Genomic DNA, 23,268 nt, shown 5'->3' on the forward strand with positions numbered 1-23,268 from the left:
TTGACCGAATGACGTTATTAGGGGTCATAAAGAAAGTGGAGGATCCCACAGAATGGGTGAATTCAATAGTGTGTGTCAAAAGAAGAACGGTGACCTACACGCTGCTTCCCAATATGTCTGTGGCCTGTGTGATCAGATACATGAAGTCGACCTTTGCAAGACATGGAATTCCTCAAATCGTCTCTAGTGTCAATGGACCATGCTACAGTTGTAGAGAATTCCATAACTTTGCAGAAGAATATGATTTTCAACATGTGACTTCAAGTCCTCTGCATCCCCAGTCAAATGGTAAAGCAGAGAAAGGAGTTCACATAGTTAAACAGTGTCTTGGGGAAACTTATACCTCTCATTTTGTTCATTTTAGATTGGTCACAGTGTTTGAGCTACCGAAAGAAAATAGACACACACACACACTGAGAGCAGTTCAGTTTATACAAGTCTTTATTACTAAATCTAAAGCTGAATTCACACTACAACATGCAAGCCCTTCCCAATTATACTTATCAATGCCTGGACTGGTCCCAACTGCCAAAGCGAGGCAACGACTGCACACTTGTAGCAGGTTGTCTGGGCGCCGGTAGCAGCTTCTCCACCTCCCCGGACTGGGACATTGGTTGGAATCTTGAAGTTCTTCTTCTTGCTGAGAGATGTTGCCACCTCTTGGAGAGTCTCAAACTTCAGCAGTGGGACCATGGCTTATATTACCCAAAAGTTGTTTACTTCAGATCTTATCTCTTTGAACAAATGATTTAATTATCTTCAAGGTCTCCTGAGAGTCTGCGACCAACAAAAGACAACTGCATCTCTGGGCCTCATGGTGGAAGTTAGGTAATGTCTACTGATTCATATGCATCCCTGGGCCCCATAGTGTAAATTTAGATAATGTCTACTAAATATGCATCCTGGGCCTCATGGTGGAAATTAGATTTGTCTTCTGATGCAACTGCATCCCTTCTTGCATAAACTGGTCTAAATCCTCCATTACAAACAGCTGCTCAAGAAAACATTAGACAGTGACTCAGATCCTTATCTAGCTCTGTTGAGATACCGAGCTTCACCACTTAAGCATGGCATGTCACCTGTGAGCTCCTGATGGGACGTAGACTATGCACCACACTCCCCTACTCTGCAGACCCAAACAAGAACAGAAATGTCCAACAGAAACAAAAGTGTCTGCAAAGGAGACAAAAAGCAAACTACACTGTGATAAGTCAACAAGAAGCTTAGGGCCACTGACATAACATGACACAATGAGACTCGGAGATTTCAACACCTGTCAAATACTGAGGAAGAATCAAAAGAATCTGCTGAAAATGCAAGTGATGCTCCAAGATCCAGCCTGTACAGCAAGAGAGGACAGTAGACAGTAGTAGATCAGCAGAGCTGGCACATGCACCAGTTTTGAGAAGATCCATATGTATTATCAAAGCACCCAACAGTCTGAATCCCTAAAATAAGAACTGCACTTTAAAAAGTTTGTGTTTAATTTTAAATTTAAATGAATACTGTATTACTGTGTAATGTTGCTAGATTGAACATCTTAAGAAAAGGGGATTGGTGATTGGGAGTTGGAGGTCTTCCTGATCACCAGAGGGTGTCAGAGACAGAAGGTCCCACTTGGTTTATGTGCACAAAATGGATGTATCCCGTGAGGTCATGAGTTGATAATAAAATATAAGTAATGCAAAAGAACCCAAGGTTCTTTATCACAATAGGAGAATATGTTCAAAGAACTTGCCTCCTAGACTCACTGTTGCCAGGTCAAAGATTGGACTCCTGCTGCACAAATTTTCTTGCAGAACTTCTTGATTAATGATTCTTCGTTTTAAATCAGTCACTCTGCAATTCTTCAAAACTTAGTTAAGATTTTGAATCACTTCTTTTTTTAAGCTTGTTTGATGACTCACTGATCACATATCCATATGGTGTGAGGCATACAGGACAGAAAAGTGCCAGCTCTGATCCCAACGCTCAAATCATTTGTCCATCTGGGGTGGTTGCAGGGATGTGACAAATAACTCCTGTGCTGCTAAGGTAATGAGCTGAGAATGCTTTAGTGATTCCAACACTTTATCACTGCCCATTGATCTCTGCTTCCAGAGATGAAAGAATGTCCTGTGAGTGTACAGGATCTAGCCCCACATTGGCAATGTTACTGGTGAAGATGAAGAAAAGCAAGATGATTTCACTTTGCTGGACAAGATTGAATCTGAATGGCATTCAAACTTGTGTAAAGATCAATTCATTGTGATTGTGGGTCTGGGCATTTCCAGCTGGGATTTTACTGAAACAACATAATATGAATTTACCTCAGACACCCAAAAGATACTCATTTTCAAATGTCATGTAACTTTATTTGCTTGTGTTTGAACACCACCTGCCCACTGTGAAATTTCCAGCCTTTCTTTAAAATGATTGGGAATAAATGTACTTTTCTCACACTGTAATCTCCTCCACCAAAATATCTAACTGCATGTCATTGGATCAAGTTTCTGCCTGGAGCACATGGAAGGTAATTGTATTGCATTTTGCCTTTTCCCACAGCGGAGTGCACGGTGATGGGTATCCCCAGTATCACCACCAACCTCTCTGGGTTTGGGTGCTTCATGCAGCAACACATTGCTGACCCAACTGCCTATGGTAGGTACTCCCTCATGCTACTTTGATGCTGCATAGAGTTAGAGTCATACCCTGGTTGGTCTCAACATGTGTGACTCAATAACAGGTTCTGACGGGGAAAAGGCAATTTGGGAGAAAATTGCAGAAGAAGAAATGCATTATTTATGGTTGAGTTGGGAATATTTCTTGCAGAGCCATGGGAGCACCGCAAAAAAATGTAATTTTCGAGATGATTCTGTCTCAAGGGTGCTAAGCTAGTCCCTTTAAGTTTCATGAATTCGGCTGCTCAGAACAAGCAGGCAGCAGCATCCAGTTTTGCAGCATGGGCCTTTAAGTTAATATTAGAACCTGTGATGGTGTGAAGCTCTGATATGTGCTGCATCCCAAACAAGAAAGTACCTTCTTCTGTCAGCACAACTGATCAAGTAGGAGGTGAAATGAGAAAACTTGCATCCAATTAACAGATGAATTCTTCCAGATCCTCTGGATTTTCTTTTCTCCCTTTCTTCAAACAGTTTTAAACTTGATTCCCTCAAGAGTCCTGTACAGTTCTTCATGGGATGGCCAGTGGTGTTTCAGTGGTTACTGGCCAGGATTCCAGCTGCGCCTTTGACAATGCATATAACTCAGCTTCACTTCCCCTTTAATAAATCAGATGCTGCGTGCTGCAGCTTCCAATTTATTCCCCAAAATGTGGAGGTCAATGGCTTGAATCCCAAGTCTGTCAGAGTAAATGTGTGTTGTTGCCACATGCGGTTGTGGAGGCTAAATCATAGGGTGTAATTAAGGCAGAGATTGATAGATTCTTGATTAGCCAGGGCATCAAAAGTGTTAGGGAGAAGGCCGAGAAGGGAAGCAGAGTGGGAAAATAGATCAGCTCATGATTGAAGGTGGAGCAGACTCGATGGGCTGAATTGCCTATTTCTGCTCAAGCGCTCATTATGAAGTTCAGTCACTACACTGCTGAAGTGTCCTCTGTCCATGCACAAGTGTGAGGAGATACTGCACTTTACTTTCACCCACCTTATCACCCATCCTAGCCAGAAGTGAAGCAAAAATCAAAATACTAGAGGAAACCAATGGGTCGAGCACTGAGGAGGAAAAGAATTGTCTTGAGACCTGCATCAGAATTGAGAGTGGAAAGTGAAACTAACCAATATAAAGAGGAGAGGGGAAAGGATGAGAAAGGGCTGTCTGATCTTAATTTAGTTGTTTTAATTTAAAAGGATTCTCTTTTTAAAACAAAATGTTGAGTTGATTGACAATCACTTACTGTATATAGAGCAACTGTACAGAGGGACGGGTCCGTTCTACTTGCACTGTGCGCCTCGCTAACTGAATAAAGCCAGAAATAAAACTGAATGGCCTTTTTATACATAATGTAGGCTTCACCGCCTTCTTTTATCTGATATCTCTTTCTGTGAGGTAATTGTGTTAATGATTGCTGCATGGAGCTTTTGTTTTATGTCTTTGCTTTCAATAATATAATCAGTGTACTTAAAAACAGCTCCCTTCTTTATAATATGCTGTATGTCAATAAATTGGACTAGCTGAAAAGCAAATAGTGCCCAAGAGGGACTTGTGTAATGATGTTAGAGAAAAACACAGCAGAGTCTCAGTCTTTGTTAATAGAATTAGCTGCAGTGATGCTAATGCTATGAGCAAACTAACCTTGCATTTCCTCCCAGGCAATAATAGTTGAATAATCACTAAAATTAATTGCAATAACAACTAGCAAAATAAAAATTACAATGAAGTGCCTCATCTACCCATAATGAGCTCGTCTAGTACTGCCTCATGCACCCACATTGAGCTCATCAACTTTATCCGTTTTGCTACCAACTTCCACCTTGACCTCAAATTCACTTGGGCCATCTCTAGTAATGCTCCCTTTTTTCAATCTCGGTGTCTTCGTCTCGGGAGACACTCTCAAAAGGCATCTATAAACCCACCAACTCCCAGAGCTACTTCAACAACACCTCTTTCACACTGTATCCCCTCTCTTAATTCCTCTAGCTTTGTTGCATCTGCTCCCAGAATGAGGTCTTCCATGCCAGATCATGAGAGCTGTCCTCTTTCTTCAAACAACATGGCTTTCCCTTTACAGCAACCAATTCGGCCCTTACCCATAAATCTTCCATTACCTGCAATCTGCCCTGGCCTCCTCCATCTCAACACGTAAAAAGGACAGGATTCCCCTTGTCCTCACCCACCAGCCTCCACATCCACCATATCATTTTCTGCCACCTACTACATGATCCCACCAACAGACACATCTTCCCTTCTCCACCTTCCAAAAGGACTGCTTCCTCTGTGATTCCCTCAGCCATTCCTCCCTTCCCACCAATCTCCCACTTGGCATCGACTGCAGGAGGTTTGTGCACATGCTCAGGCCTCCTCCCCCACCACCATTTGGGGCCCAAAGCAGTCCTTCTAAGTGAAGCAACACTTCAGATGTTAATCTGCAGGGGTCACCTACTGCACCCTGGGTTCCTGTTGTGGTCTTCTCTACATTGAAGAGACTGGGAGATCACTTCATTGAGCATCTTGGTCTCCCAGTGGCACCCATTTCAATTCCCCACCCCATTCCCTTGCTGACATGTCTGCCCATGATCTCATGCACTGCTAGACTGAGACCACCCACAAATTGGAGGAACAACACGTCATATTCCATGTAGGCACCCTTCAACCAGATGGCATTAGCACTGATCATTAGCACCCCCTCTCCCCATCCCCACCATATTTCCTTTCTGTAGCTTTCTCTCTCTTCCATTTTCTCTCTGTCTCCTTCATCCCAACGCTGGATTCAAAGAGCCAACAACTGCCCCTAACAATTCTCACCTTTCCTTCTGGCCCCTTCTCTATATTCAGTTATCTCTGTTGGTCTGTACTTCTCCCCCTGCCATTCAGATGCTTTTTCTCATGCCTTGAAAAAGGGCCCAGACTTGAAAGATTGGTAATTACCTCCTATGGATGCTGCGAGGCCTGCTGAGTTCCTCCAACATTTCTGTGTTTTTACGACAAATCATAGTGTCAGCAGACTTTCTTGTTTTGCACATTATTCTCCACCTCGTGTTTATTAGTTAAATATGGGCACAGTTACACTGAAAGATTTTCAGGATTTTTGCAATTGTGTAAGATGTTAGAGAGATGTAGAAAGAATATTACGGCTTCTGTACAATTAAAAAAGTAATAGAGATGTCCTATATTAATTAGCAAGAATTATACGTGTATAGGATATTAGAGCAATATAGTGCAGGATAGAGGTGAAATTACAGGATAATAGAAACTAAAGAAATTGGGATGACATTACAACTATTGTCACCTTGTATCAGCCTCACATTGTTTTAATGTGCCTCAAGGTACAGTGTCTCACTGTGTCCTGCTTTGGGGATGACAAAGAACATGACCCTCCAGTTTGTGTGAGAGTGTAAACAATGGCAATGTGTACCAAATAGCAACATGTCAACGAGTATAAAAAGAACAGTCTATTTCTATGGAGCCATAGAAAGATGTAACATTGAAGCAGATTTTTCGGCCCACCACATCCATGCCATTCATTCATCATTGTATTGTCTCCACACTCCCAAGAATTCCACTCCAGTTTCCATCACTCACCAACTTGCTGCGGCAATTAACACTAGACAATTTGCCTACAAACCTGTCCAACCTTAAGATGCAGCAGGAACCAGAGCACCTGGAGGAAACCCACACAGTCACAGGGAGAGCGTGCAACTCCACAAGCTCAGCTCCAAGGTCGGAATCAAACCTGGGTTGCTAAAGCTATGAGACTTCCATGTATCTTAGATTGGGAATAAAAAATTAAACACAACCCACCCCCCCACCCCCCACCCCAGTGCTGGAAATCGGGAACAAAACAAATGAATGGATAAACTCCACAGGTCAGGTAGTATCTTTAGAGAGTGAAAGGGAGTTGCTACTTCAAATTGATAATCTTTCATCAGACCTGATGGGATGAAATGATGATGTACTGAGAATGTGCAGCCAATGGCTGATCTAAAATCTATAGCTTCAGCTGGTTTCAAATCTTCTAGCCAGAGCTTGGTGAAATTTTGTTGCAGAAACTGAGAGCATAGATGATACAGGCAGGAAACTGCGCAAACCACAATGGGTTTTAATGAACAATTTGAATTAAAATGTTACGTGACGTGACAAAGTAAATCCAACAACCACACAGCCAACTCAATGTTTGCCGTGGTGCAAATGGTCATATTTAGAGCTCCTCTCTGATTTTAAACAGAAAACTCTTTAAAATTTGCCAGAGTGGGCCAATACATTAGATGACTCAGTTCAGGCTTGCTTTTTTTCCCTCAGGGATTTATATACTTGATCGTCGTTTTAGATCTCTGGATGATTCGTGCAATCAGCTGACCTCCTTTATGTATAGCTTCTGTCAGCAGTCTCGTCGACAGCGCATCATTCAGAGGAATCGCACAGAACGGCTCTCCGATCTGCTGGATTGGAAGTACCTTGGAAGGGTGAGAGGCTCAGCACTAATTCCTTTAATTATTTCTAGTCAATTGTAATTGATGTCGAATCAAGTTTAAGTGATCCATTACCTGAAACCGAATATAAAAACTTGAAGGGTTTCTCTCCCATCATCATCAAGTTTATTGTCATCTGATCGCACAAGTACAACCCGATGAAACAGCATTCTCCGGTCTTTGGTGCAAAACACGCAGACATAACACACCTGCAGACAAACGATATGTATGCAGGACAAATATTCATATATACAAATAAATAAATATTATTCCATGAATATGAGAGTCATGGACGATTAGTGTGAGCTGTTCCTTTGGTTGTTCAGCATTCTCACTGCCCATGAGAAGAAGCTGTTCCTCAGCGTGGTGGTGCTGGTGCTAAATTATTTTCTTAGTTACACTTTGGTTACTTTCCCTTTCTTTAGCAGAGACCTCCACCATGTACTCACCACCTGGAGCTCTTTTGTCAACCATATAAGGAAATTCAATGAAACGTACTCATCACAACACAAAGTACATCACTTCCACTAATAATAACTCCATCCACATCACCATCCTGCTGCACAATAAGGCTCAATGTTTATTATTTTCTTATCATTTATATTCTTACAGCCATTGGAAAGCATGGGTTATTTTCATATGTGCACTGCTGACACATATCTCTATCTTTCAGTCAATTTTGTTTTGCTCTGCAAATACAGAGATAACCATTTAGTAATGCTGTTCGAAGGTCAGCAATTCAGTGAAAGACACACTTTGGTTTGCCTGAAAGTTTTGGTCTTCCTACAGGAGTATGGAAAAACTACAGTCAAGAATCCTTTCACTGTATTGAGGGGTTGAGTCTGGTAGCAAAGCCCCTCACACAATGCAGGGGGCCACATTAGTAGCAATGGGGTAAGATAAAGGATTAATACAATAATGTACCATAATGATGGAATATATATATATATATTCCCCTCCATAAATCTTCGTCTGCTAAGTCAAGCCAAAGAAAAGATGTGTGTGTATATATATATATATTTACACACACACACACACACACACACACACAAATATGATACTAAGAATGTGAAAAGAATTTGCTCTGTTTTCCTTTTTACATATTTTTATTGTGAATAAAGATGATTCTTGAAATAAAAAAATAAGTACCATCTTTTCCTGGAACACAGCATCTTCCTATACCTTCACTTAGTTACCAAAGTCACTTAGTTTGACCACTTCACCATTTCTACATTTTGCTCTCACGTCCCTTTTGCTGTTTCTAAAGCTTTAGACTAGAACTCACAGCTTATGCTGCCCCAGCTTGCTTTTCATAAGTTACTTCAGGTGAAACATTGCTGTCCGAATCACAAGTTGTATAGTCTCTTGAAGCTTACTGAACCATCTGTGCCATTAAAAAGGCTGGGAGCTTCCATCGTTTCCAATTCTTCAGTGGCTTTGACTCATTCAACCTTGGTCATTTCCCTCCAATTAATACTGTTTTTCTCCATACCTCAACCTCTTGTCTATCTTACTTTTATTTCCTCACTGCTGGCTGCTCTCAAACACTGTGCCCTGTCGTCTGGAAATCCTACTAAGGATCCTTCCATTGTCTATCCAGCACTTAAAAAACCTCCTCTGAAACCTGCTTTTACTCCAGTTCCTTTGCTTTCCCTGCCTGTTTTGCACTTTTTTCCTCTTTAAGTCAAGCTTTCAGAGGCTTTTCTTCATGTGAAGAGCATTATTAGAATGGTTCATCTTTGTCTTTTGGAAAAACTCTGACAAAGGAGAAAATTTGTATCTGACAAACAAAGATGTTATGCCTTCTATGGATCAAAGATTGTCTCTTTGTAAAAGGAGTGTCCTTTGATTGCCTTTTCAGTATTATGTGCATGCAAGACAAATGGCCTTAGCAAAAGCTTTCCCAGATTCCTTTACCTCAACTCTCTGGGAGCCGGAAGTGGTAAGTGATTGTCTTATTATTTATAATGTTGATGATCAGCACAGAAATTAGAGCCTGCTTGTTCTAAAACTCAAACAGCTTATTTCCTTTCCAAGCAGACAAATATAATTATGGCATGAGCTACTTTGAAACAAATTGTTAGTAAATTTTAAATGGGAAGGAGATAGAACCACATGATTTAATTTATGATGATTTCATAGCTGCCATGTGTTACTTAATTTTAATTATTTTCTTTTAATCTTGCCAGTAATGCGACTTTCAGGGAATGTTTTGTTCTCCAGACCATGTTACATAAAATTCACAACTCTCAGCTCTTTGTCATACTCTGTGGTGTAATGGGTGGACACATCTTTTCAGCATTTCTATTATGATTGGGTTGTGAAACTGGCCATTTGGTGTCTAGCTTAGAGTTTTAATTCATCAGCTGCAAAGGTTTATTTTAGTTAGGGTGTTGTTGCTATTTGACATAATACTTTAGCATGGAGCAATTCTCTCCTGTCTCAGTATTTGCACGGAAAGTGAGAATGAATATAGTAAACCCCCAGGTATCCGGCACCTAGGATGATTGGTAGATTGTGAATTTTCCAGTTGCTTAAGATTGCGTGATTGGCGAACTAACCACTATGGGGCGGCAACTTTAATCTTACGTACTTATTTTTTGCTCTTTTTTTTTTGCTGGTTGCTTGAGGCTGCCGGTTGCTTGAATTCCGGATAAAGGGGATTTTTACTGTCGATCATTTCTTGGTTGAGAAGCTGGAAATGAAGTGTCTTTATTAAATGAGCAAACCAGTTGATCCAAACAAAGGTGTTCCTCCGACAGATTATCGCAAAAAATCTGTGCTCATTAGAGTGTTGCGCATTTATCCCTTGTTCAGATCCATAAAATGTACAGTAAAGTTATTGTAGCATAATTATACCCAACAGATTTTCATTGAGTTTCACCAGGAAACTTCAAAGTTTTCTAATGTAACCAAAATATAAACACAGATGACATTCACCCAATTTCCAACATCAAAATTCAAGGCAGCAGTAGATTATTAATGCAAAAATGTAGATGCACAGGGTGTTCATCCTACTTTGTAAGGCTCAATTAACATACCTATTTTACATTGTAGAGTGAAGGTTTCTGTTACCCAAGGCCTGCCTCCAAACCACCATCTCCTGCTACATCGCTCCATTCTAGTCCCTACCACAGTGAAACAGAAGAAGATGAAGAAAGATACAATGAAGAGGAAGAAGCTGAGAAGGATCGAATGAATATAAGACCTATTGCTAAGATTAGTTCCAAATTAGAGAAAAGAAGGGTGAAGAAAAAGAGCCAGGCCAATGAGCTTGATTCCCCAGGAAGCCTTAACTACAGCTCTAGTGATCCTGAAAACCAAAATGGCTTGGAGATAGAGGAAAGAAACTAGAGCCCTTCATATAATTGTTTTCAACGACAGAGCTACTGCAATATACCAACTGCACAGTAAGGATTAAATAGAGGGTGCAATTATGAGATGAGTTGGAAAGCGTTTCATCTGTTACCATAAAATTTCCCAATGCATCATAAGCTCAGAGTTCATGCTTAAAACGTACGAGACCCAGCACTAAACTGGAATTTCAGCTTCAATCACTGAAATCATGGTCACACTTCTCCTAGAAAATCTCCTGAAAGCCCTTGTGAGTTCAAAACGGGGTTGGTGGCAAATCAAACTAGTCAGACATTTTAGTGAGATGGTAAACCTATTGTTAGCTTGCTCAGAATCTGCACCTACTGTATGCCTGTTGCACGCTTCTCCCCACAGATTAGCACATCTTCATATTTCTTATATGTAGGGGGTAACTTTGAAATCGATCATTCGACACCCAAAATTGGATCTATAGAAGATGGTTTACTTATAGTGAATTGCACAGCTGCCATCATTTGCACAGGATTTGAAGTATTGCACGCTATACAACGTGAAGATTCAATTTAAGTAATTCATAACCATTAGTAGCACTCCAAATATATGGACGCCAACTCATAAAGCTCTCCGCTAATCACCCTTCTGCAATAAGGGTCTGTTGGGCATCATTAAAATCAAATGGAAAATATCCAAAGTTAATTTTTTAATTGCAGAATCTATCTTTTATGATTTTTAAAGAAGGTTGTTTTCCTTGTTTTATATTTTAATACCATAAACAGGTATGGGGGTCTAGGGCAGTACTTTCTTGAATATATTCAAGAAAAAGATGAACCCACAAAGATTATAGTGAATGTTTATGGCAACTAGAAGTGGGTGAGATTTGTTGTATCTCCTTTCTGGAGTGGCATTTCTAGTCTGGGATTGCCCCACCAGAAATAATGAGGCTGAAAGACTAAACTGGCCTAAAATATCAAACTCTGGAAATGTTTATCTTCTCTTCAACCTCATTCTAGAGCAGTGGTTTTCAAAGTGCACCCCCCCCCCCCACCAGAACTCTTCCACCTTAAGCAGTTCCTATGCCATAGGTTCTCTGTGATTAGTATGGAATTACTTAAGGTGGTATGTGAATGAAAAAAATGGTTTGTAAACTACTGTTTTAATCGTACCTAATTGACTCGTTATGTGCACGGTTTCATAACTCCAAAGAAAATAAGTCAATGACAATTTCTCTCAAGCAAAATATTTCAGTAACAATTGGGTCTAGAGCAGTGGTTCTCAACCTTCCCTTCCCACTCACACACCACCTTAAACAATACGCTGCAACCGTGTCTGCCTGTCCCGCATCGGACTTGTCAGCCACAAACGAGCCTGCAGCTGACGTGGACATTACCCCTCCATAAATCTTCGTCCGCGAAGCCAAGCCAAAGAACCAATCACAGAGCACTTGTGGCATAATGATTGCTTAAGGTGGAATGAGAGTTTAGGGGGCAGTTTGAAAACCACTGTTCTAGAGCAACCAGTCAACAAATTGGATGTTCATAAGGTGCAGTCATGGACAGCATAAATGACTGTGAATCTGTATTGTAGCTTGGGCCAGTGCTCACAGGGAATAATCCAAACAATGTGGAATGAGAAAGATTGTTTTAGTTGAATGTGGCACTTTAAAAATAAATACATAGCAGGAATGCAGCTCCTTTACAACTCTAAAAAGAAATTTAGAAATTTAAGGTTTATGATATTTTTTCACTATGAACTTCTAATTTGTATGTTGAGTTTCTCACTGTATCTTCATTTTGTGTGTGCATTCTGTGTTGATGATAAACTTGAACTTAAATGTATCAGTAGTTAAGTATTCTCTCTGGCAATGGGAGGTGAAATAGTGTGAGAAATTTATTGCATTGGCATGCAAATAAAAAGAGTTACTTTTTTAAAAAAATTGTAGGTACATTCTTTTGTTTCCCCTTCCACACTTCAGTCCCTGGCTAATTGTAAATGCAACTCCATGAACCAATCTGCAGCATATCAAACCTCACATATCGACAAACAAATGTTCACTTGACATCATCTCATCCCAAGACCTTTATCGCTTGATGCTCTGATGTCCAATTGCTATATGTCATGCCTCTAAATAAAGCAGGTTAAAACTTGCACCTGTACCTTGAAGGAAGCCTAGGCCCAAAATGTTGGTGATATATCTTTAGTTCCTATGGACACTGCATGACCTGCTGATTTCTTACCACATTTTGTGTTTTTATTTATCGCAACCTTGGGATATTTTAAAGCATTGTTGAAGTTGCACAGGAAAGGTAAAAGCAAATTTATGCATGGATATGAATGGTAAGTATTTGTTGTAATGTTAGTTCAATGTTATGGACATGTGGATACGGAGCAGGAGTGAGGTCCTCAGCCACTCTTCCCTCCCCCCAACTCTTAGCCTGATAAGTATGTTATAAGCTGTGTTCAACTCTGTACTCCTGTCTACCCATGATAACCTTTCAACACCTCTCTCCTCCTTACTAATTAATTACTAACCTCATCTCAAAAATATAGAAAGACTCTGCTTCCAATTTCCTTGAAGAAGAGCATTCTAAAGACTCACCATCCAGTGATAGGAAAACAAAATCACCTCTTGTTCATCTTAAATGGGTGAGCTATTATTTTTAAACACTGAATCCTCGTTCTAGATTTTCCCTGCAGGAGAAGTATCTTTTCCTCATTCACCTTCAGGATCCTATTTATTCCAATCTAACTATTCTAAACTCCAGTGAATGCAAGCCTCACCTGTACAGACCTTCCTCATAACACAACCTGCACATCACAGACCACAAGAAAAAAATGCAAGGAAACAAACAAGAAGGTAGATCAGAAGAGTGCTAATACAGAGAGGGAACAGGCCTTTAACGTCAGAAGATTGCAAGATATTTCACTAGTTTTATATTCTGCTAAAGGGTTAAGTAAAATAAGAAATGGTTGGTCTTGATTTCAACCCATGTCCATATTGAAGAAACAAGTAAAGACTCTACAACAATAATGCTGGCCAGTTTAAATAGAAAGGTTCTTCAACCTCAGTAAGTTGTACAGAGTAGGAGACATTGATAAAGATTATAAAAGCATAGTCCGATGCTCAAAGAGAATTACTGATTTCAGGTTAAAGATGCTATCCCATGCAGCAGATGGGGATTTGGTACAACTGTTCTAAAGAGAAAATGGGGTGTTTCTGATGGGGCCAAACAGCACTGCATAAAAAATACATCCATGTATTTTCAGAAAATGCTGGGAAGACTCAGCAGGTCAGGCAGCAAATGAAACAAAATTAACAATTCAAGTCAAAGACCCATCTGTCAAGGGGTCTTCAACCCAAAATATTATTTTTCTTTCAACAGATACTATCTGATCTGCTGAGTCCAGAATTTTCTGTTTTTGTTTCAGCATCTTCAGCTATTTTGATTTTCAGTAGGATTTGTTTATTTTTATGCAAAATTTGAAATGGGTTAGACTTTTGGAACAGTGAATTCAATTGGATCCATCAACAATCTCTTATAATGTTCTGAAACTCAATGAAGTGAAGATTTTGCTTCTCTGCACTATATTTAAATCTAAATCTCAATAAGCTCACTAACTTTTTCCTTTATATTTTAGTTATTTCATGACTACATGGATTATACCTTTGAAGAATTCCAGGTTACCAATCTAATCAAGAGATTCATGGGCAAAATCCATGTTGAACCCTTTCCCTCCCTTTGGTGAAATATTGATGTTGGCAATGTAACTGCAAAATGCTGTGGCCAATGGAAACATGGAAGACCACAAATGTTACTAACGGTAGGTCAGGCTGGATCTATGATCTACGATGGCAGAATTGTTTTAAAGTTATAACGCAGTGGCCTTCAATGTTATGGACATTACAGAAAAATTTGGGTGACAGGTGACCCAGTCGATCAACTGCTTCTTTCATCACAGATACTGCTGGCCCAGCTGAGTATTCAGAGAATATTCTGTTATAAGCTTGATATGATCAGTTATTTAAATTGCCACATCTGCTATTGTGGTCACAAATACCTGTTCTCACCTCTTTGAGGCCAGAGATAATTGGCTTAAGGTAGGTGTGGGGTGAGGAAATGATTGTGTGCACGAGGAAGTACGCTCAAAGGTCATTTCTAATTTGTAAAGGGATTTCTAACTCACAAATCTGATTGCTTTTTGCTGAAGGAAAGGTAATAATAAAAAATACTGATGCAATCCTCTCAATGTTCAAACCATACAGAAGAACTAAGTCATAAATCTTTTGTGTTCCAAAAAATCTCGAGTTTACAGCAGAAACATGATTATTCCAATTGTGTATAAGGTGACTGGGTGTGTAAAATTACCCCCAGAATTTCCATTTAAAATAGGTTTTGAGCTACACAGGGTGTATAAGACTACCCCAAGTCTGGCACTTACCACTGAAAGTTTACTTTACCAGCCATCCACTGCTTCTCTAGAAATGGTCAGTGTGAAATGGCACCTGTTAGCTTTGTTTGCTGTGCTATTATTTTAAAGTATATTAGACAGGTTTATAATACATTTTTATTGTTTTAATATAGCATTACTATTAATCCAGCTTCCCAAATGTAAGTTTGGGTAGGACCGCAAGTATTTTATGCCGTTCTCCATCGCCGCAGTGTACAACTTGGCATATAGGATGACCCCTAGTTTTGGGGTAACATTTTTAAGGTTCAAATTCCATCTTATACATATACAGTATATCTTTTTTCTAATTTCCCCTTAAAGCAATGGAATTCTGCTACAAATTGACAGTGTTTATCATCAATTGCTTCAAACAGTTGCTGTAATTATCAGGAATAATATAGCACCGAAAGCCACAGACCAATTGTCAAACCCTTATGGGTTGCTTTGTTTAGATAACAGTGATCCCAGCCAGTGACAAACCTTGGGAGTTTTCTGGACAAATGTCAGGGTGTGACCTGGAGCACAACATTTATCCATTGAATTAAGGGGAGTCTGATTTGATAAATAAAACCCAACACATACAGTGCTGCAAATATGATCATTTATTATAAGTATTATAGTCAATACAAACAATTTACAAGATGCTTTTCTTAAATGTCATTCAATGAAGTTATTCAAATGTAGTCATCAGTGAGACGGAGCATTTCAAATCCATCAACAGTCTGGGAAATATTTTTGGAGAAGAGGCAGGAACAAAAATAAATATCAGAAACAATTTAAGTAAATCCACATAAATCCACTTTAGTGATGAACAAAAACTGAGCAAAAATCAATTGGGTCCAACTCCTCAGCTATCAGTTACATCATGGTAAGTTGCAGTCCACTATTGTACAATTTAAAAACAAGACCAAATTCAGCGCACGATAATGAGCTATCTAGGTACATCCATGATATCAGGTACTATATCTAGCTACATGCAAAACAATTCTATTCAGAGGCTCATAATGGAAAACCCATCAACTGAATTTTTCACTGTGATGGTGTTTAAGAGGTTGTTTGAAATGACTGAAGCATTTCAAATGCCTGTAAATTGTGCATTGATATCGCCAACTCCACTGCTGAGATATCAGTCATACAAATTATAGTAAAATCACAAAATAAGATTGGTCAAATAACCTTCCACATCTATTTTAGATCATGCATCTCAAAATGTAATTTGATTAATATATTCCTCTGGTACTTAGGTTTTCCTACCCAGAAATCTATTCCACCTATTGATCACTGAGTAAATACAGCCTATTGAGATCAATTTCATTTTGGCCAGTTTGAAAATGTTCTTATGGTTCAGATTTAAAGAAACATATTGCTGGTCTGTTCTCCAATATCATTACTTCTACTATTCAGTTCTACAATTAGATCATAAGCTTAAAGGACAAAAGTTTTATCATTCTTTTGTCATAATTTCTTTCCCACAGTCATTGATCAGTTGAGCCATAACAGTTAGCATCAGTCTTCCCAACAGACACAATACCAAATATTTATGATAAAATGTTGGAAATGGGTAAAAAATAGTCACAATAAATGTAGTGTTAACCATATATTTTCATTAATACTAAATTTTTACGCCAGCATTATCTTAAGATTAAAGGTTTACAACTCTGTTAGAGACAAATTCTTTGGATCTTTCTTCTCCCACCCATCTCTTGAGAATACTTTGTGAAGTTTGACTGAGATAGATGAATGTCTATCCATGTATTGCATGAGATTTTTCAGGAATCTATTCTAATTCATATTCTCAGGATCAATATTTTTAACATTTGCTTGTTTCCAATGACCCTGGTCTCCAGGAGCTCGTGTTCTTTTATAATCTGCAGAAGTGGAAAACATGGAAACTATGTTAAATGGAACTGCAGTATTTATCAATTGCTCTCAAGTTTTCTCCATGTTCCCCATCATGTCTGTATCAATCCAGGAGCATTTTAAATTCAAAGTAAATATTCAAAAAATTTAGGTTCATGGAATCTCACTTCACTTGTGTATCCGCTAGAGTCACCTACTACAACCTGTGCTCCCGTTGTGGCCTTCTCTACATTGGAGAGACTGGACCCAGTCTGGGAGATTGCTTTCCTGAGCATCTTTTCTCCATCCACATCAGTGACAGGGGGTCTCCCAATGGCCAGCCATTTAAATTCCGCACCCAACTCCCACACTGACATGTCTCTCCATGGCTTTGTGTACTGTCATACCAATACCACCTGTAAATTGGAGGAGCAAAACTTAATTTTCCCTCTGTGCACTCTCCAACAGGATGATATTAGCATCAACCTCCGGTTTCTGCTAGCCCACTCCCTGTTCTCCCTCCCTTCCCATTCCATGTCTTCTTTCCTGCAGCTCTCCACCCCTTCCCTCTCCATTTTCAGAGCCTTCCCCCCACCCACCCACCCTGGCTTGCTGGTGTGTCCTCCCTCCTTTATCCACCTATTACCTCCTGTCTGTGAGATTGCTCCTTCGCTCCCCTCACCATTTTGTTCAGGTGCCTATCTACATTTTGTCATACCTTAATGAAGGGAAGAATACTGTTTAGGCTGCTAAGTTTCTCCAGCATTGTGTTTTACTCACTGAATCAAGGCCGTTTCTAGCAACTTCACCTTACCCTCCTACTCAGTTGGAGTCACATGATTCAAATTTTTAAATTTCATTCTACACGTGCATTTTGAGAGCTCTGAGCCATCAATTTGAAGAACAATCTCGAGTTAGCATTGCCTTAAAATAAATATCACAAAATTAAAACAATGACAGGATTAGTGCTCATACCTACCATCCTTTACCAATGAATAACCATAATAACCTCACAAGCAAGCACGTTATCTGTCACAGCCGGTTTATGCAAAATGCACATACGATTACATTATAACTAGCTGTAGGGTTGCATCAGCATCTGCTTTTATAGTGATGTTGCCATTGATTGTGAGAAGCAGAAAGGCCAACATGGTAATTGAGTAGTTTGGTGTCCTTCCCGCCCAACAAGTTCATTGCCTGTGGCATTGCTTCAAGCAAAGTCCATCAAGGTTATGATTAGTTGCAAGGTATCACTGGACAATGAAGATTTTGCTTCCTAAACACTTTTTCTGTGTTTTATGGATTTTGGGCTGCTGATCATGAAAATCACTTTAAAATTTTCCTATCACATACCATTTTTTTAAGTTATAACCTACTTTTGTGATTTCCTGTTGTATTTTAATACATTTCCCACAAAGCAAGCTATTTTGGTCAGTCCAAGCATGCCTGGGTATGCACTCAGTGCAGGTACTATACAAATGTTGTCTTAGGCCGCCTGGACATGCTTGGTCAGGAAAGATGTAGACAGGCTATAAAAGCAGCTCACATATACAGATATTATGCTTTACATTAATATAGACTGAATTTATGTTGATACACATTCTTCAGGCAATAACCTGTGAATGTACTTAACAATAACACTAATTGTCTTCAGGAAGATTTAATACAGCAAGAATATGCTTAAGGCTCCAAAATACAACATGACTGCACTTATTAAGAAAGTTCTACTTTGGTTGAAAACTTGGCGACCAAGACAAACCCTGGGCTCTTCCACTTGTTGTGCAACATGTGCAGTCAAGCTGAGAGCTTGTCTATGCAATGTATCAGCATCATTATACAATTAAACATGCTAAATTTGATAAAAGTTAATTTAATGTTTCTCCAACTTCCTACATGATATAGCAAATCTGAAATTATCATTGTGTTCAGGTTGAAGTTGTCTATCATAATATCTATTTATTCAGGAAGAAAACCTTTGAAAAAATTTGTTGTCCAGTTTTATTGTCCTCATGGAGAAGCTATGTTAATAACTCATTCAATAAGTCAAGTTTCACAATCCACTCAATTAGCCTGGGAATTTCCATAGACATCCTCCTTTGTCCTCCATTGGAGATCGTGAATGATAAAGAGCGAAGCAAGGATTCTACTCTCAAATTTAATACATGGTAGCACATATCCAATTAGAGTAATTTCGACAGAAGTATTAACCATTTCAAGCGATGAATCTTCTGGACTGATTCAATTGTACTGCAGACTTTAAACCATAAAACATGGTAGTTACAAATATGCAATATTATTGTATTGGATATGGTGCTGGCTCATCAATTATTATTGATTTAAATCATTATCAATATCATTAACGATAATTCCCTGGGCTCAATATTACAATATTAATTAAGATCCATGGTTCCAACACATGGATCGTCTACAAGCATGAGGTAGCTACTTTAGAATGGGGGTGGCCAACCTTTTAATTTAGACATACAGCTTGGAGGCAGGCCACTTCGGCCCACAAGTCCGTGCCACCCAATCAACCTCCACCCCCGGAATGTACTCATGGGCCGAAATAGCCTGTTACCATGCTGTATATCTAAATTAAAAGGTTGGCCACCTCTGCTTTAGAAGATCAAATGTAAGGGGAAAGTATACAGTTTAATGGCAGGACTGTGATGTGCAGAGGATGTTGCCTAGCTTAGAGTGTATTAGATACAAGGATAGGTTGGTCAAAATTTTAACTGTTTTCTCTGGAGTACCAGAGGTTGTTGGACAACCTGACGGTGTATAAAATTGTGAGAGGCATTGATCGAATAAATTTCCAGAATCTTCAGAAGGAAGTCAGGGGAACGCAACCCAGTCCTTATCGAGGGCTCAGTAGTGGAGAGGGTGAAGCACTTCAAATTCCTGTATATTATTATCTCCGAAGATCTGTCCTGGAGCCTCCAGTTTGATACAATCACAAAGAAGGCCCGCCAGTGGCTATACTTTGTGAGTAGATTTGGTATATCACCAAAGTCTCTCGTAAACCTCTACAGGTGTACTGTGGAGAGCATTCTGGCTGGCTCCATCACTACCTGGTATGGAGGTATCAACTCTCAGGAAAAGAATAAACTCCAGAGGGTTGTTAACTCAGCCTGTGACATCACAGGCACCAGACTTCACTCACTGAGGACATCTACATGAGGTGGTGTCTTAAAAAAGCAGCCTCTACCCTCAAAGACCCCCACCACCCAGGCCATGCCCTCTTCACTTTGCTACCATTGGGGAAATGGTACAGGAGCCTAAAGACAAGCTCTCAGCAGCACAAGTACAGCTTCTTCCCTGCTGCCATCAGATTCCTGAATAATCAATGAACCAAAGACACTGCCTTACTTTTCGTGCACTATTTTTTTATATATATATATGGTAATGTTGTAAGATGGTTTTAATATGATGTTTCCACAAAACACTGAATTTCATGATTTGTTCATGACAATAAATTCTGATTCTGATTTTTCCCCCGGGATGTGAATGTCACATACTGAAGGGCTTAGCTTCAAGGTGAGAGAAGGAATTTATTTCACACAGAGAGTGGATGGTTCCTGGAACATGCTGCTGACAGGGAGGTAATTTGTATTAAAAGAAATATTTACAACATGATAAAAGCAGTTCCATCTGCCCAATTACACCCAATTAACCTACAATCTTGTACATGTTGGAGGGTAGGAGGAAACCAGAGCATTCTGGGAAAGCCCACAAAGGCAGTGGGGAGAATGTACAAACTCCTTACAGACAGTGCCAGGTCGAACCCAGGTCGATGGCACTGAAATAGCATCATGCAAACCACTACACTAACCATGCCACCCGATAGAAGCAGATTCCATTGATGGCTATTAGTTTGGTTTTCCTATAATTACTGAAGTTGGCCTATTGATGGGATTTTCAGTGGTTGCTGGAAATACGAAGAGAATCGCTGAATCATTTTGATAATACTGCATATATTTGAAATACTACAATTTAAGCTTTTTCCTTGATTTATTTACTGAATATGTCAGTGTATCTTTTTAGTGTCTGTCACACTGGTTTTCTACCTACAAAAATACAACTTTAGTTTAAAAATGCCAAAAAGGTTTATTTAAGAATATTGGTTAAAGATGACCACAATATACCATTGACTTGCAAATGCCGTGCCATTCAATCTTTTACTATCTCTGTATATCTTACAATAAATCCTGAAAATTATGTTTTGATATTGAAGGGGAATACATATTTATTATAAATAATATTCTTAAAATAGAAACATTTTCTAATGAATGACTCCATTTAGGATATGCTCTTTCTGTTTGCTTTTTCAGACTGGGTTACAGTGTTTAGCAAACTGATTATTATGTTGAAGTGCAGAAAATATTACCTCCAAGGAGGAGGTTCCAAATGTTTATTTCAGTGTTGTAATACCCATTGTCTTCAGTGGATCTTCTCCCATCTGGAAAAATAATAACAGATTAGATTTAGATTCTAGTATTTCATCAATATTCTCTTTATATGGATTTTTTGACCATCAGAGGCTCTATCATGCATCGTCTGTGATGATGAAGAGACAGCAAAATACAATAATTATGCTCCTTGTTTTTCAGTTAGGCATCAGTTATAGGATAAAGAATTCTTTACCAATTTCAAATCATTGAAGTTTCTTTTGTAGTATCCCTTGAGACAGTCACAATCCAGACATATAATATAGTTTATCTACAGTGTTACATTTGTGTTAAATCTCTACTGTGTGTATCAAGAGTTCAATCTCCACCCCTCTGCCACAGGATCAATGGTTATGTGCATCATGAGGAAAAAAAACAGCAAATCTAAGAGCAGCCTCATCAGTGAAGGGACAAGAGTGATTGATGCCTGGTTGATGTACTCAGACTCCAACTCTGGTTTTGTGTACAATATCTTGCATTTCTCAATCTATCCTTGACACTTACTACTCAATGAATATTACTTATTTATCACACTTACATCTTCCTTTAAGGTACAGCATGGACTGTGGACCCCAGTTTCTTGGAGTAACTTTGCTCTAAAGAAAGGGGAAAATCCTAAGTATAAATACATATCACAACAGTATTTTAAAGACGTTTGATTTCTGTTTCAGATCTTACCTTCGGAGTGCAACAGGACTCCACCACTAGAAAGGTCATTAAGATCACACAGATTACAGCCACCTTGGCTTTCTGTGGTAAGAAAATTGAGAGGAATACTGTGAGAAGAACTCTGCTAATTGCAAGGTGCATTGCTAAGTTTTATAAAGATTGTCATTCTAGTAGGGAAAACAAACTTACCTACCTTAGAATAATGAATAGACCAGGTGTACAACAAATTAAGCTGTTGGGGAGAGATTAGATTCATGTTTTGTGTGGGATAATTATTAAGATCCTCACTTCTTTTTTGCTTTCAAGTGTTTTCGCCGGTTAACCGTAGTTCATGTTAGAACTAGTGGTTTATTTCGATCTATTACAGGTGCCTAACCTTTTATCCGGGATTCAGAAAGACGGCAACCCCCCAAAACCGGCACTTTTTTTTCGTTAGATGACATCTGCTCATCCAAGATGGAGTTTGGCGCCAAAGATGACCTGACGCGACCCTCGCTCAACTCCTGTGCATCCCGTCGGGTTCCCGCGTCGCTAATTAGTGGTATCACAACTTGACAAGTACCCTACCCGTCAAGCATGGCCCTCTTTCAACTCGCATTGGTATATCCCGTGTCGTTATACTCGTCGAGGCGCTTTCAGTCGGCTTAGCGACAGCTCAATGTGGAATCAATGGCCGACGTCGCTACCCATAATCCCCCCAGGCAGCTAAAACCGCTGTGCCAGCGCTCGAACAGAGAAGCCGCGAAGGGGGAGAGACGGCTGCGCGATTCTGGCGGACTTAAAGGAGCCGCCCTTTAAAAGTGATTCCGAAATCCGGTCTCGTTGATCCTGGATAAGAGGATGGGCACCAGTACCTCTCCAAAAAAGAGCTGGTTTTCATGTGTAAAGTTAGAACAGTTGATGCTATTCGATCAATCAGTTGAGCGATCCACAACACGTGCTCTGTAGAATTGCACACAAAGCACAAGGGAAATCGCTGGAATTTCCCAAACCTCGCCACAGGCTCCCGTTAATGTGCTGATTTAGATGAAGTAATTTCTTCAACTTTCAACATGCGGTTAACAAGAAACCCAATTTTTTTTTTTAAAAAGGTGCCAAATTACTCAGAACAACTTGATTCTGACGGGCTGCATTTCCCGCTCGGCGCACGGTGCAAAACTCGCTCACCCCGGGGAACACCATCGTTACTGGGCTAAAAACTTTGCTTTGCCCACAAACTTTCTCTCTTTGGAAAGTAAAACGAAGGTGCGCATTTTGTTGTATCATCAAACGAAAAAAAAAAGTTTTATTTGACATGATTGTCACAACTAGGGGAAAGGAAGTATCCTTTAGAAATGAAGCTCATTTTGGGCCCTGAAAGCAAGTCACAGCCAATGAAATATTTTGGAATAAAACATAGAAGGACTGCA

At 39.5% G+C, this 23,268-nt stretch overlaps 2 protein-coding genes across 6 annotated transcripts in view; one reads left to right on the forward strand and one right to left on the reverse strand.

The window, feature by feature from the left end:
- Window positions 1–12,384, forward strand: part of LOC138743583 (glycogen [starch] synthase, muscle-like) — an 86,201-nt gene extending 73,817 nt beyond the window's left edge. Inside the window, exons 13-16 of the mRNA XM_069899103.1 lie at window positions 2,545–2,640; window positions 6,955–7,118; window positions 8,986–9,066; window positions 10,182–12,384. Of these exons, the coding sequence (XP_069755204.1) occupies window positions 2,545–2,640; window positions 6,955–7,118; window positions 8,986–9,066; window positions 10,182–10,478 (638 nt within the window). The 3' untranslated portion in view covers window positions 10,479–12,384. The remainder of the gene's footprint in view (window positions 1–2,544; window positions 2,641–6,954; window positions 7,119–8,985; window positions 9,067–10,181) is intronic.
- Window positions 12,385–15,504: 3,120 nt separating this feature from the next.
- spx (spexin hormone) lies at window positions 15,505–22,658 on the reverse strand. 5 transcript variants are annotated; one of them, XM_069913880.1, is made up of 6 exons: window positions 22,427–22,657; window positions 22,049–22,091; window positions 21,869–21,940; window positions 21,729–21,786; window positions 21,130–21,201; window positions 15,505–16,771 (listed from the first exon to the last, which is right to left on the reverse strand). In XM_069913880.1, the coding sequence occupies exons 3-6, from the start codon at window positions 21,905–21,907 to the stop codon at window positions 16,686–16,688; spliced, it is 255 nt and encodes an 84-aa protein (XP_069769981.1). In that variant the 5' UTR covers window positions 21,908–21,940; window positions 22,049–22,091; window positions 22,427–22,657; the 3' UTR covers window positions 15,505–16,685. The 5 variants fall into 5 exon arrangements, with proteins under 5 accessions (XP_069769981.1, XP_069769970.1, XP_069769953.1 ...); XM_069913869.1 differs by having other exon boundaries at window positions 22,053–22,091; window positions 22,427–22,656; XM_069913852.1 differs by having other exon boundaries at window positions 22,053–22,658.
- Between the last annotated feature and the right edge of the window lie 610 nt (window positions 22,659–23,268).

The sequence above is a fragment of the Narcine bancroftii genome, chromosome 1, assembly GCF_036971445.1.
Source record: "Narcine bancroftii isolate sNarBan1 chromosome 1, sNarBan1.hap1, whole genome shotgun sequence".
NCBI lineage: Eukaryota > Metazoa > Chordata > Chondrichthyes > Torpediniformes > Narcinidae > Narcine > Narcine bancroftii.